Raw genomic sequence first — 14,412 nt, 5'->3', positions numbered from 1 at the left:
CGCAGACTTACTTTTCTGCGATATACTCATCATGATACTTTGATTTGTCTCCATCCCAATAAAGTGACTGTGATATTTTGGCAACTGGAACCAAATGACTGACACCGCAAAGTAACTAAAACAAAAGTCCAAACGTACTGTTTTATTAACAACTTGCCATTTTGGTACATTAACCATCACGTGATCTCTTCTTAAAAATCCTAAGGATTCGTAACCAAATAAACACACAGAGTGAATCACCTAAAACTTGCACTGTAGATATTGCAGAGATGCTAAGTGCTATTGATGTGCGGTTTTCACAGAATGGATTGGTACGCGGGGGCTCGTATTGATAGCCAATCAACACATTGTAATAATACTTAAAAAGTGTATTTTTTGTGCAAACATAGATTGTAAAAATTGAAACTGCTTGTTGACATTAACAGACTAAAAGTAGCGTAAATTAGAATGTCAGTGATGTTTAATGCAGGATTTAGTGCGAGTCTTTTATGAGATAACTTATTTTGAAAAGTTTCCGCACGATATTTGTTTGTGCCACTCAACTTGCGTACTTGCTAGATATGATGCTGTTGTCTTTGCTTACAACGTGCTTTTGTGTTTCTTCAATCTACTGCAACCTGATAGTCAGTAAGTGTGTGACAGTTCAGTTAGTGGACGATGCGATTTACCCACGCAGAGAAAGCCGATAAGCTCATGGTGCATGGAGAATGTTGGAAGAATGCAGTTCATTCTTGTATGGTGTCTGCAGCAAGCTATTCCAATACATGTCAACCATCTTGGCAACCCCTTCAACTAGTTACATAAATGTGGTAGTGTAACACATAGACAATGTAACAGAAGTAAAGAAGTGATGGCAGATAAAGGGGAAATAAAAGTTCTTGCTGCTATTGCACGTGGTCTGTATGCTAGCTCCCGTGTAATCGCACGAGGAAGTGGCGTGAGTCAGGTATGTGTCCTACGCTTACTCCATTGACATGGGTTCCATCCCTGTCATATATCTCTTCCATCAAGAGCTGCATGGAAACGATTATGAGAATCATGTTCACGTCTGTAGATGGGCATTAAGATGGGATACTCCAGATATTTCATGTAGCTTGTTTAGTGATGAAGACATGTTTATCAATCATCTATAGGTAATCCGCCAAACATGCATTGTTGGACTGTTTACAAGCCCCATTGGCTTCATCAGGTGAAAAATCAGCGTCTATGGAGTGTAAATGTGTGGTGCGTGATAGTGAACCATCAGCTCTTAGGGCCATTTTTCATAGAGCACTGAACATGCATAAGTATTGCAGCCTCCTAATAGACCATCTTCCATGGATGCTAGTAGACGTTTCATTGCAGACTAGGAAGAGCCTGTGCTACCAACATGACTTGCCAGCCCCAAGTGCACGATGTACTACAGCATGTCTTCATGAATTTTTTTCTAAATTGTTCAGTTGGATGCAGGGGACCTGTAACTTGGCTGGCCTGTTCCCTGGATTTGACACCTGTAGACTTTTTTCTGAAGGAATCTTTCTTCATGGGCATACCAACTATAGCTCATGTTAGCAACGATGTATTACTATGGCCTACTCAGACATCTGTGCTGAAATGCTAGGTCAGCATCCACATGTATGCACTTGTGTTGTAATTTACTGTGTGTTACCACAGGTATTGTATAAGCTGGTGTGGGAATTTTTCAAAATAAGGTATGTCCTAAACCACTTCCTCTATAATCCCGCAACAAACGCCACTGACATCCTAACTTACCCTACTTTTAGTGGTTAACATCAGAACGCATTGATCCATTTGAAAAGTGTATGTTTGCACAGGAAATTATTAAAAGCTTTGACTGGCAAAGATTACAAGCCCATGACTACCAATCCAGTCTGTGAAAACCGCACATCAACGGAACTTCCATTTCTGCAATACATGCAGTGGAAGTTTTAGGTGATTCACTGTGTGGAGGTGGAGTTCGTGTGTGTTCCAGCATAATTCTGAAAGGGCTGGAGAAACCTAACAAAATTTGCAATGTATATTAACGCGTGGAAAAAGTCCTACAGATCCGGTGGAGAGTGGAAGGGAGGAGGGGGTAAGGTACCCCTAGCACAGCTAGACATAGTGACAGAGGGGGAATGATAGAAATAAACAATAATAGGGTCGAGTGTGTAGTGTTAGTTGAGCTAGTCCAATCAGCGACAGTACTGGCAGCGTTTCACAGCTAGTAGTATGGTGGTGGTGGTGGAGTGGGGGTGGGAAAGGAGTGATCTGAAGGTGGTCACGAACAACGAATATGTGTAGCACTGTGGTTGGTAGTCTGAGCAGCGTCTGTCCTACTAGAAACTGAAGCACAAGCACTGGGAAAGGCGTGTATGTGAAGGCTTGCCTGGAGAAACACATGAAGGAAAGGTATGCTCAGCACCCATACATGCGTGTGGGAAGAATAGATCGAAAACGGGTGGTATATTTGTGTCATATCAAAAGGTTGTTGGCTGATTTGTGTTTCATTAACATTTCACACTTATTGGTGGTTTTGGAAACAAAGCTATCCTGGAGCACACACACAATGATATGTCCACCCACCCACATAGTCACCCACACACCGACACACACACCGGCCCACACAGCCACCCCCCCCCCCCCCCACACACACACCCTCACCTCACCCCCCCACCCCCACACACACATACACCCACCCACACACACATCCATAAATTCTGACCTATATTCATTTTTAAATTTCTAGAGTTTGGTAAGTTTCTTATTTTGCGTGCTACAGCCAGAAATCAATTAAAAGAGAATTCCATCTTGCACCTTGGTTGTTGTATGTACATTCACTGTCATTGTTATCCAATGATCAGCTGATTTTGGTGGCTTGACATTTCAATGTGTTACTCCTATCAAAACTTGAAAAGTACATTTGAAACATTGAAACCTAACTTTCATAAGCTTAACGAAGTTGTAAGCTATCATATGAAAACACATACGTAATTAGAGACATTCTGGATATTTGTTTCCTACACATATACTGCTCTATATCACATTTGAAATTTTAATTTCATTTTTGTAGAATGGATTTCTATACGAAATGATGCAAGCCTGAACAAATCTGTGCATGCGAGGTAAAATATGTATTTCATGATAATGTCAAACCTACTGACAAAATACACACAGGGTGTTTAGCAATTCATGTTACACACTTCTATAGGCTGTAGAGGGGACTTAGTAGGTCAAGTTTTACACAGGAACCCATGTCCGGAAACGTTATCCAACGATGCTACAGAGCGTCAAAGTTACAGGTACCAGCGCCTGTAAATGTATGTATATAGAGTGTGATTCCGTGATGTTGTAGAAAACTTTCTGGGATGAGGGAGAAGGATAAATGTTTTAATTTGAGGTAGTGTCCCCAGAGCTGAAATGAACGAGTCAAAAGTTATAAACGAAAACCATTCTGATACCTCTAAGAATGGGATACATGTACCCGTTCTGTTATAGGTAAAGCTAGTAGTGTATGCAACTTCCAGAGGTGTTAGTATGGACCAAAACAAAGAAAAATTGTGACACATGGGCTCTAAAATGCATACCTGTGGTAGAGCCCATAGGTACAAAGAATTTTTTTTCTTGGTCCATACTGCCATATGTGAAAGTTGCCTACCCTACAATCCTAGAAACAACACTGTCAGAGGTATGAAGATGATGTTTGCTTATGACTCTCGACTCGTTCGTTTCAGTTGCAAGGACCCTACTTCTCCATCACCCTAGAAAGTCTTAACATCATCACGGAGTCACCCTGTATATACAATTATTTACAGGAGCTGGCGCCTATAACTCTGACACTCTGTAGCATCGTTGGATGTCTCTGGACATGGGTTCCCACGTAAAACGTGATCTACCAAGTGTGTTCTAGAAGTGTTAACATGAAATGTGAAACACCCAGTAAATAAAAGTTAGGTACCGTTTTTCTGGCTCATCCTGATAGATACGCCAGCTCGGCAGTGGTGACTCTCTATGCACTGCATAGCATTGAATCAATCGATGTGGAGGAATGTTCCATGCAATACATTACGAGTTTTTATGTTTACAGTTATGAAAAAGTGGCAGTAAGGGCACTTTAAATCGTTGAGGAGTGTGGAACGTTGTTTTCTGTCGAGTCTACTATGACAGTGGTTACACAATGAGAGGCTTACATTTGTATAGATGTAAAAAGGTCACTATGTGAAGCTACGATAGAATTAGTACTTGAAACTGTCACATCACCAGAGTGAGCCTATGGTGTGAGGAAGTGGAAGTGCACAGTTGTCAGCTACTCACCTTGTCCTCGGCTTCCTCGGCGCGAGCCTCCGCCTCCAGCACGCGCTGCTCCAGCTCGGACAGCTGGAACACACCAAAACACCGACAGGTCAGCACTGGTAAGCTACCCTGCTAACTGCAGTCCGATTAAAATTACTTGATAGCTGACTTCAGTCACCTGCCGCTACAGCGTTGGCATGTCAGCTGCTGGCTACAGCGTTGCCACGTCAGCTCCCAGCTGCTGCTCAGTTATACACACAAACATGGCGACCTACTTCACAAATGCTATTAATGTGTAACGCGGAGCAGCGTTGGAAGTGGCCACTGCTAGATATAACGTCAATGGAGATTCTCTGTCGATAGTTGATTTTAACTGACGAATGACCGAACTGCTGTATGCGAAGTGTTGCGTAGCCATGAATGTTAACTCATATCCTACACCAACCACACCTTGTGATGTGGGATGTATCCAAGAAAATGGCGGTAAACAGCCTGCAGCAGGACTAAAATCACAATCACTTTGTTCATGGTGATTAAAGATAACCTCTACAAGCAAACTCAAGACAGAAAAAAAAATTCAGTTTCAGAGCTAGAAGCGGACTGTAATATTTCTAGCTATCACTGGTTACCTGAAACTGTCCTCTCACTGGCTAGACAAGTTCCCAATTTAAAAACCGATGGCACTTGGTTGCAAATTATACAGAACACAGGCTGATTCGAAACGAATAAAGAATGATAGGAAAGAAAGTAAGAGGAAATACAAAAGTAAGCACAAAAGTAAGCACAATGTTGAAACTGAAGTGACGAGGAATTATACATTACAAGAAAATACATTTAAATCAATAAAACTCACAAAAATAATACATTTAGAAACAAAAATGATTTAGCTACATCTAACGAGATTCGAATCTACCAGCTTCTACACACCAGGTTTGTATGCTAACCATTGCATTATGCCACTATCCTCTATTAAGTGGTTATATTTGACTCTGATGACCACATCGCAACAATGAGCTGTAGCCTTCAAAAATTCGTCCTCACACAAGGTGGTGCGAAGCTTATCTAATGTAAGCCAATCTCTGTGATTATGATAACTGTATATGTGACGCTGAATCCTGTCTTGAGCGGAAGTACGCAGTAGTGTCTCGTTAGTGATGTGTATGGCAAGTGTGTATGACTGTGTGTGTGTGTGTGTGTGTGTGTGCGCGCGCGCGCACATGCCCCCATGCCCATTGGTTTTGGTGTGGTTATCATCTGTGATGAAATACTTAATAAAAATGCCAGACCCATCACTCGAGGATCCAGACACTTCAAGAATGAATGCCGGACAACAAATTCGAAGTGAACTGGCCAATTTTTGTGGCAGATTGGTAACGGCGCAAACGGTTCGGACGTGATGACAAGCGTTCTGATTGTAGGAAACCAGTTCCAACGGGTGAAGTGTCAGCTATCAAGCAATTTTAATTGAGCTATAGTCACACTGCTAATGGCAGCAAATAGAATGTGATGCCAGGATAGTGCGATTATGTTCGTTATGTGCTGCAAAAGGAAATGCCTAGAGCACTAACCTCACAACGTTTACGTTTGCTCTAATAGGTAAACAATTTTACAGTTAAACATTTACTGGTAGACTCCATGCACGTGGGAAAAATTCGTGCATCACAGGATGCCATCAATGGAATGTGATAACAATGTGAGAAGGTTCAGATTGTTTTGCACGATACAGGCCACGATATCGGTGGCACAGGTATCTGTAAGGCCATGTTTGACAGTCAGCTATTTGCAGTGGAGTCTACTGACAGCGTCACATGGCAACACAACAGGCCGAGGCGACGAATTCGCCAGTGTTCAGTGTGGCAGGTCTGCAACTATGGTAGGGATCACGAGGTGTACGTGCAGTAGCAAGCCGCGCCGAAGACGTCACAGTGAACCCACCCAGCGCTCAGTAGCCGCAATTGCTCCGTCCCATTGGCACTGTGATGTATGGGGCTTTTGCGATGACTTCATTCCTCAGCACTGGATGGGTCACAGGGGACTTGAGGACTTGGCTCTGCACATATGGCCACCGAGATCTCCTGACCTCACACCCTGCGACTGTTTCTTATGGGGTTATGTAAAGGAAGCTGTTTACGCCGCGTCTCTACCAACCACTCTGAACGATATGTGGAACAGGATCCCTGCTGCCGTGCACTCAGCAACAGCATATACGCTTTTGCGTGTGTGGGACGAGTTTGGCTTCCATGTCGATGATTGTCATGCAGGCAACAGTGGCCACATTGAACACTTATAACATTGACATAAAACATAATGAAAAAAGCTTTCAAACTCCCTTTTTGATTAGTATAAAGCTTGTCCATTTTGGATTTGTACTTGAATAAATATGAAGGTTTGAAAATCGGTCCATCATTTAGAATAACCCTGTATATTGTCCGCTAATTTCGTTTACGAGCGAAAACAAGGTTGTTCATGGCAGCGTGAATTTTTATTACTGACTGGCGATTGGTACAGTATAGCACTCCATCGTTGCTATGCACCATTCCTCCACTATTCCACCACCCACATTTTTATGCTCCTCGCTGGCCAACCTTTTCCCCTTCACCAACTGACTCCCTACCCCATGACACGTCCTTCCAGTTACTAGTGACAGGAAAGTGCTTCTTTCAAATATCAGTGTTTCGCCAACATGTTTTAAATGTGAACTTATTGTGTCTCATTTTACGTTTTATTATCACTGTTTTCAACTACGAGTCTACGAAGATATATATATATATATATATATATATATATATATATATATATATATATATATATATATATATAGTTTCTATTTCCTTTTCTATCTTAAAAAAGATTTAGATTCAATGAAAAGATCTCGGCTCTGTTTCTTGTTTTTCCGTCTAATTAAATTTTTTATTGTCAATTGGCTGAAGTGCGTGGTGCCTGCATTGTTGACAGCCAACGCCGCCCCCATCCCCCGCTCCATCGATATTGGACATGGGAGGATGAAAAAAAAGATAGGGGAACGGTTTAATGGAGGCAAATAACCGTCCCGTAGTTATAATTTAATACTAGGGATAGGTGATGCAACTACATGCAATACACAGGTAGGTTGTCAAAGCGAACTTAACCGTCCTGCCGTATGTTGTAGCTGTTGTGGTCTTCAGTCCTGAGACTGGTTTGATGCAGCTCTCCATGCTACCCTATCCTGCGCAAGCTTCTTAATCTCCCAGTACCTACTGCAACCTACATCCTTCTGAATCTGCTTGGTGTATTCATCTCTTGGTCTCCCTCTACGATTTTTACCCTCCACGCTGCCCTCCAGTACTAAATTGGTGATCCCTTGATGCCTCAGAACATGTCCTACCAACCGATCCCTTCTTCTAGTCAAGTTGTGCCACAAACTCCTCTTCTCCCCAATTCTATTCAGTACCTCCTCATTAGTTATGTGATCTACCCATCTAATCTTCAGCATTCTTCTGTAGAACCACATTTCGAAAGCTTCTATTCTCTTCTTGTCTAAACTATTTATGGTCCATGTTTCACTTCCATTCCTGCCGTATAACATGAATAATATGGATGTGAAGATGGTGTCTGTTGTTTCGGACATGGTGACCTTGCAGCTCTCGAAGAATGAAATAACAATGAAACCCAGACTTTTAGCTGCTTACAGGTGTTGATGCCTCAGGGAAAGTTGAAAATGTGTGCCCCGACCGGGACTCGAACCCAGGACCTCCTGCTTACCTGGCAGATGCTCTATCCGTCTGAGCCCCCAAGGAACACACGATAGTGCGACTGCAGGGACTTATCTCTGGCACGTTCCCCGTGACACGCACATTCCCAACTTCCTGTCCACACACTACATTTGCGTTGCCACTGCCTACCGTACTCATAACTCGCGGCAGCCAATCTACCGATTCCTGTAGAGTTCGGGCAATGTGAGTGCATCCGCACTGAAGAAGATCATTGGCCGGTAAGCCTTATCTATATGAAGATGGTGTGTGTTCTTTCGGGCATGTCCGGTAGATTGACTGCCGCGAGTAATAAGCGTAGTCGGCAGCGGCACTACAAGTGTAGTGTGTGGATAGTAAGTTGGAAGTGTGGGTCTCACGGGAGGCGTGCCAGAGATAAATCCCTGCAGTCGCACTATCCTCTGTGTCGTCGGTGGCGAACTCGTCTAGGCTTGCCTTGATACACTGAAAAAACCATCCTCTCCCGCTTAAGAAATGACAAAAGACACAGAGCTCACTGGTGTAAAATATTTTTTTTAAAAAAAAGGTGGCTCAGACGGATAGAGCGTCTTCCTGTAAGCAGTAGATCCCGGGTTTCTAGTCAACGCCAGGGCACACATTTTCAATCATCCCCGTTGATATTTATCATCGTCTGTAAACAGCCAAAAGTCTGGATTTCACTGCAATTTCATGAATAATATAGAGTTACAGAGTGATCTACGTAAATGGTTAAAACTGAAACAAAACTCATTAGGGGAACAGTTAAATATATGTAGAAGTAACCGCTCCACAATCATGACTAAATTATAGACACAGATAGTGCAATACATATTGGGAAAAGAGCCTACGCCTCATTCGTCGATGACCGCCAATCACAGCAAACAATGCACGAAGCAGAAGGCAACAGCAGATTCATTTCTTTTTAAATTATTTTTACACTCAAAAACCCTCTACGTTAACTGAGTCACCGTGGAAGCTTAAGCAGTTGTAACACAAAAACAATTCGTCAGGCAAATACGATATCACCATCCTGGGGGCGCTAAGAGTGGCAGCAATATGAGAGGGTGAACAGTTGACACGAAGTTCTCCGAATGGTGTCGACTTTCAACGATCGGTCTTCGTGACTGGAGGCCAGTTTATTGCGCTCTTAGTATACGTACCTCATCCACTGAGAGCTCATAACATATTAATAACTTACGCTGGCCACCAGTCAATAACGACATTAGCGCAAATTTGGCCCGAGTTGCCGAGTACGACTGTTTATATTTTTAAAAAATCCGGGAATCCGATATGTCCATATTTTAAAACGTAACGTTATAGGCCCTCGATAATCGAAGAAAAGTATCGATATGTTGACCAAGAAAATTTCGACGCACCGGTCAATAAAACCATCGGCTGCACATTGTAAGTATACTGCCGGGTTTGGAGTTGTATATTTAAGTACTGATTTATTATTAGATATTCTGTACATCACTTTGTCTGTCCCTCTTAGAGCAAGAATTGAAAGGAAAACGATGCACGTTCACGCTTGGCGATGACCACTTTGCTAACAATGGTAAACGCATGTCACAGTAAAATATGTCCTATGGGTCCGTCACTCGGTTTCGTCACATCGGATTTGCCTGAAACACTCCATGCCGACTTCCCAGTGTTTTCATTTCTGCAAACGCTTGCGTCCTAGCAGTTTTAGTGTCGAAATTGCGTCGTGAAGTTAGACGTTGCAGTTTCTGTTGATCAGCATTTCCTCTCACACTTCTCCGCCCACTACAAAGACTACTCCTGTAATTTACATTTTCGTTCGTAATTTTCTGCAAACTGTTTTTGAAGAATGCTGATGTGAATAAATAGCACATTAGTTGCTTTAATTTTTCTTTTTGGATGCAACTAATCTGCTGTCTCTTCACATCGGAAATCTGGTTACTTCGTTCACATCGCCTCCTCCTAGTGCAACCTGACTTCTTTTGTGCTACCTACACTTGCTTCACACACTCAAAGAGAAAGACTGGGCGTGATGAAAGCTGAAAAAGTGGAAAGAATCCTTCACACAGTGAAAGTAAAATTATGTTGAACTACAATTTCAAACAACAATTTCAAATATTTAAGGAAAAATGCGAAAAATTAGTATAAAATAAAAATATCGGTACCGGTAATATGTGTGTGTGTGTGTGTGTGTGTGTGTGTGTGTGTGTGGCAAAAAAAGGCATTTCTGGGCAAGAGAAGTCTACTGATATCAAATACCGGCCTTAATTTGAGGAAGAAATTTCTGAGGATGTACGTCTGGAGTACAGCATGGACTGTGGGAATACCGGAACAGAAGAGAATCGAAGCATTTGAGATGTGGTGCTATAGACGAATGTTGAAAATTAGGTGGACTGATAAGGTAAGGAATGAGGAGGTTCTACGCAGAATCGGAGAGGAAAGGAATATGTGGAAAACACTGATAAGGAGAAGGGACAGGATGATAGGACATCTGCTGAGACATGAGGGAATGACTTCCATGGTACTAGAGGGAGTTGTAGAGGGCAAAAACTGTAGAGGAAGACAGAGATTGGAATACGTCAAGCAAATAATTGAGGACGTAGGTTGCAAGTGCTACTCTGAGATGAAGAGGTTAGCACAGGAAAAGAATTCGTGGCGGGCCGCATCAAACCAGCCAGTAGACTGATGACCAATTAGAAAATATGCCGATGGTTTATCAACAGCCCTAGTGCCGAGCCACAAAGTCAGTATTGGCTCTTGAGGAAAAAACGTTTGACGATCACTGACTTGGGATATAAGTTGCAAAGCGATACGAAATGGAACGGGCCCTAAGAATTTTAGGAGTGCGTGGTTCAGACGTGAAGAACGTCGCGTATAGAATACTAGTGCGACCTATTCTTGAGTACGGCTTGAGTGTTTGGGATCTCCACCAGGTCGCATTAAAGGAAGAGATCGAAGCAACTGAGAGGCGAGCTGCTAGATTTCTCACCGCGAGGTTCGGTCAACACCCAAGTATTACGAAGATGTTGTTATAGAGGAACACTATTAAGCTGGTTGCAGAACAAAGCTACTGCCGCCACTGTATGTTTCTCGTACGAAACACGAAGATGAGAGAAATTACGCATGTAGACGTTCGTCTCTCCCTCGCTCTGTTAGCGAGTGGAACAGGGAAGGAAGTTACTATTTGTAGTACAGGTTACCTTCCGCCACGCAAAGTATACAGTGAGTGGCATACGGGGTATGTCTGTAGATGTAGATGTAGAATTGTTTTTGAATTAATTCCTCTTGTTTCTGAGTCTCTTCAGCGGACCGAGATTGGTTCGATGGTAAATAATACGAAAATGCGGAATGCGATAATTACACCCGCCAGGTTAGCCGAGGGCTCTAATGTGCTGCTTCTTGGACTCAGGTAGGCGCGCCGGCATCAGATCGAATCCGCCCGACGGGTTACCGACGAGTGCCGGTGAGCATGGATGTGGCTTTTAGGCGGTTTTCCACATACCACTAGGTGAATACCGGGCTGCTTCCCCGCCCCCCCCCCCCCCCCGTCTCGCCTGCAGTACACGACTCGCAGACATTTAAGAAACGTTTGCACTATTTCAGGGGTTACACTAGATGCAGGCAGCCGGGGTACACTAATTCTGTCCCAGGGCAGGGAGGGGGGGGGGGGGGGGGGGGCGACAGGAAGGGCATCCGGCCACCCTGGCTTTTAGGCGGTTTTCCACATACCACTAGGTGAATACCAGGCTGCCCCCCCTCCCCCACCCCCGTCTCGCCTGCAGTACACGACTCGCAGACATTTAAGAAACGTTTGCACTATTTCAGGGGTTACACTAGATGCAGGCAGCTGGGGTACACTAATTCTGTCCCAGGGCAGGGAGGGGGGGGGGGGGGGCGACAGGAAGGGCATACGGCCACCCTGTGACACTAACATCGCCAAATACATAGAAATAAAGCCCGCGTTGAAGTGGGACACAGGCCCAAAGCAAATGGAAATGATGCGGAAAGTGATAATCATGCTCATCGCATACACGTGGAAACGCCCCAAAATGTAGGCAGCCATGCCAATTGCTCGGTGGTAAACGATTTACGTCGCCGGACCTGCAATTCCACGTCCAGCGACACTGACGGAAAACTTATCACAGCACTGTGGAGGAGTTGTGGGACATAAGTGAAAGCTGGTAGCCGTGTTTCTACATCCGAAAGATGATGACTATTCAGATTTTGCGCCAATCGCATAAGAAAGGCGCTCGTAGCGCCACTGTAAGGATGCACTATAATATTTGCTTTCAGTACATGCAGTATGCGTTAGATACCTTTGTGACTGGATGTGGTGAAATGATGTCAGACATGAATGCCTCTAAGGCGATAAAGATGCCATTATCAACACCTCCTTGAGGTTGATCGAGGTCATATAACAGAGCCAGGAGAAGCTGCATGTTCGTTTTGCAGGAATATGACTTACTTGGCTTATTTCCTGTTGTTCCTTGTGGATCATAAGGGAGCAGTAAAGACCTTCCATCTGGTTCTGTTGGCAGCCAAACATTTCACTTCGCTCCATGTTTTACCCGCTTTCTGAGCTTCTTCTTCCACCGTTCACTTCCATGTCTTTTTCGGGCGGTCACGTCTACGTATTCCTTGTGGGTTCCAATTCAGTGCTGCCTTTTCAACTGCTCCTTGTTCTTTGCGTATTGTGTGACCAAACTACCTCCATTTTCTTTCATTTATTTGTTAATGGATTGGTCGTTGGTTTTTCATCTCCCACAATTCGTAATTGGATATAACATCTGGTCACCTAACATTTATGATTTGCCGAAGACACCGATTTATGAAGACTTGCAGCTGGTTTACAGTCATGTTTGTTACCTCTCATGTTTTGCAACTATACAGCAGGACCGACTTTACGTTGCTATTGAACAAGCGCAGCTTGGTTCGTGTGGAGATGTTGTTATTACGCCAGACAGGGTACAGTCGTACAAAGTCTCCATTTGCCTTTCGTATCCGAATCTTTACATCCTCCTCGGCCCCTCCATCTTTACAGACGGTACTTCTTAGATTTACAAAGGAGTCTACGTGTTCCAATTCCTTTTCATACACTGTCAGCTTTGCTGTTTTTTTCAGAGCCCATCCTCATTTCCTTAGTTTCCTGAACATTTATTTTAAGTTCTGGAATTTCTTCTTCCTCTTTCATCTCACCCAATGGTTGCGAGAGCAGACAGATATCGTCAGCAAAGATCTTCAAGCCTGTCTTGCATTTCCCACTGAATACCTCTTCTCCTACCATCAACAACTATTTTCATTACGCTGTCCAGTAGCAACAAAAACAAGGAAGGTGACAGAATACATCCCTGCCTCACCCCAGCATTTGTTTGGATGGATTCACTAAGTTTCCCATTGTGCAGCACCCTACATTCATATGCATCGTACATGGGCTTTAATAATATTCATTATCTTTGATGATATTCCATATTCTTCCAAGGTATGTCACATATCTCTCCTATTAAGACAGTCAAATACCTTTTCAAAATCAATAAACGTAAGGTAGAGTGTGTTCTGCCACTCTGCACTCTGCTCAAGTATTATACGCAATGCGTTGATGAGATCGACACAACTTCTGTGCTCTCTACACCCAGTTCGCTCTTTTCTCAGTCGTGCCTCGACTGAGTCCTCGATATAGGAATATAGCCACTGTAAGTGACTACTGGCAGTGATGGTCATGAGAATGTACGGTCGCAAGAATACCGGCCTCTGGACGCTCACGTGCCACTACCGAGAGGGAAGGCCAATGTGATCGGCGTACGGCTCTGTCGCATCGTACTGCATCTGCAGCAGCAATTTCAGCAGCAATTCGTCCCACAGTGACACAATGAGCTGTCACTAATCGATTACTTCAAGGACATCCCTGAACCAGCCAGCCTACAGTGTCTATCCCACTGACCCCGAACCAACGCCGTTTGCGACTTCAGCGGTGTCAAGCGAGAGCTTATACAAGGAGAGGGTAGAGGTCGGCTGTGTTTTCTGGTGAAATCCAGTTCTGTCTCGGTGCCAGTGGTGGCCATGTATTGTTTAGCAGGAGGCCAATTGAGGACCAGCAACCAATCTGTCTGCATGCTAGACACGCCTGACCTACACTTGTAGGTTTGGATGTGGGGTGCGATTTCGTATGACAACAGGAACATTCTCGTGGTTATGCCACTCAGCCTGAAAAAATGTGTGTGAAATCTTATGGGACTTAACTGCTAAGGTCACCAGTCCCTAAGCTTACACACTACTTAAATTATCCTAAGGACAAACACACACACCCATGCCCGAGGGCGGACTCGAACCTCCGCCGGCATCAGCCGCACAGTCCATGACTGCAGCGCCCTAGACCGCTCGGCTAACCCCGCGCCGCCACTCAGCCTGGCTGCAAACCTGTACGAGGTACGTTAAT

The 14,412-nt window shown here is 43.9% G+C and overlaps 1 protein-coding gene across 4 annotated transcripts in view; it reads right to left on the bottom strand.

The window, feature by feature from the left end:
- The window catches only part of LOC126291754 (uncharacterized protein CG43867), a 518,693-nt gene that overhangs the window by 363,047 nt on the left and 141,234 nt on the right, over positions 1 to 14,412 (bottom strand). For all 4 annotated transcript variants that reach the window (XM_049985431.1, XM_049985433.1, XM_049985432.1 and 1 more), the window contains exon 2: positions 4,294 to 4,356. In XM_049985431.1, the coding sequence (XP_049841388.1) occupies positions 4,294 to 4,356 (63 nt within the window). The remainder of the gene's footprint in view (positions 1 to 4,293; positions 4,357 to 14,412) is intronic.

The sequence above is a fragment of the Schistocerca gregaria genome, chromosome 9, assembly GCF_023897955.1.
Source record: "Schistocerca gregaria isolate iqSchGreg1 chromosome 9, iqSchGreg1.2, whole genome shotgun sequence".
NCBI classification, from domain to species: domain Eukaryota; kingdom Metazoa; phylum Arthropoda; class Insecta; order Orthoptera; family Acrididae; genus Schistocerca; species Schistocerca gregaria.
This window is presented reverse-complemented; position numbering and strand designations above follow the sequence as displayed.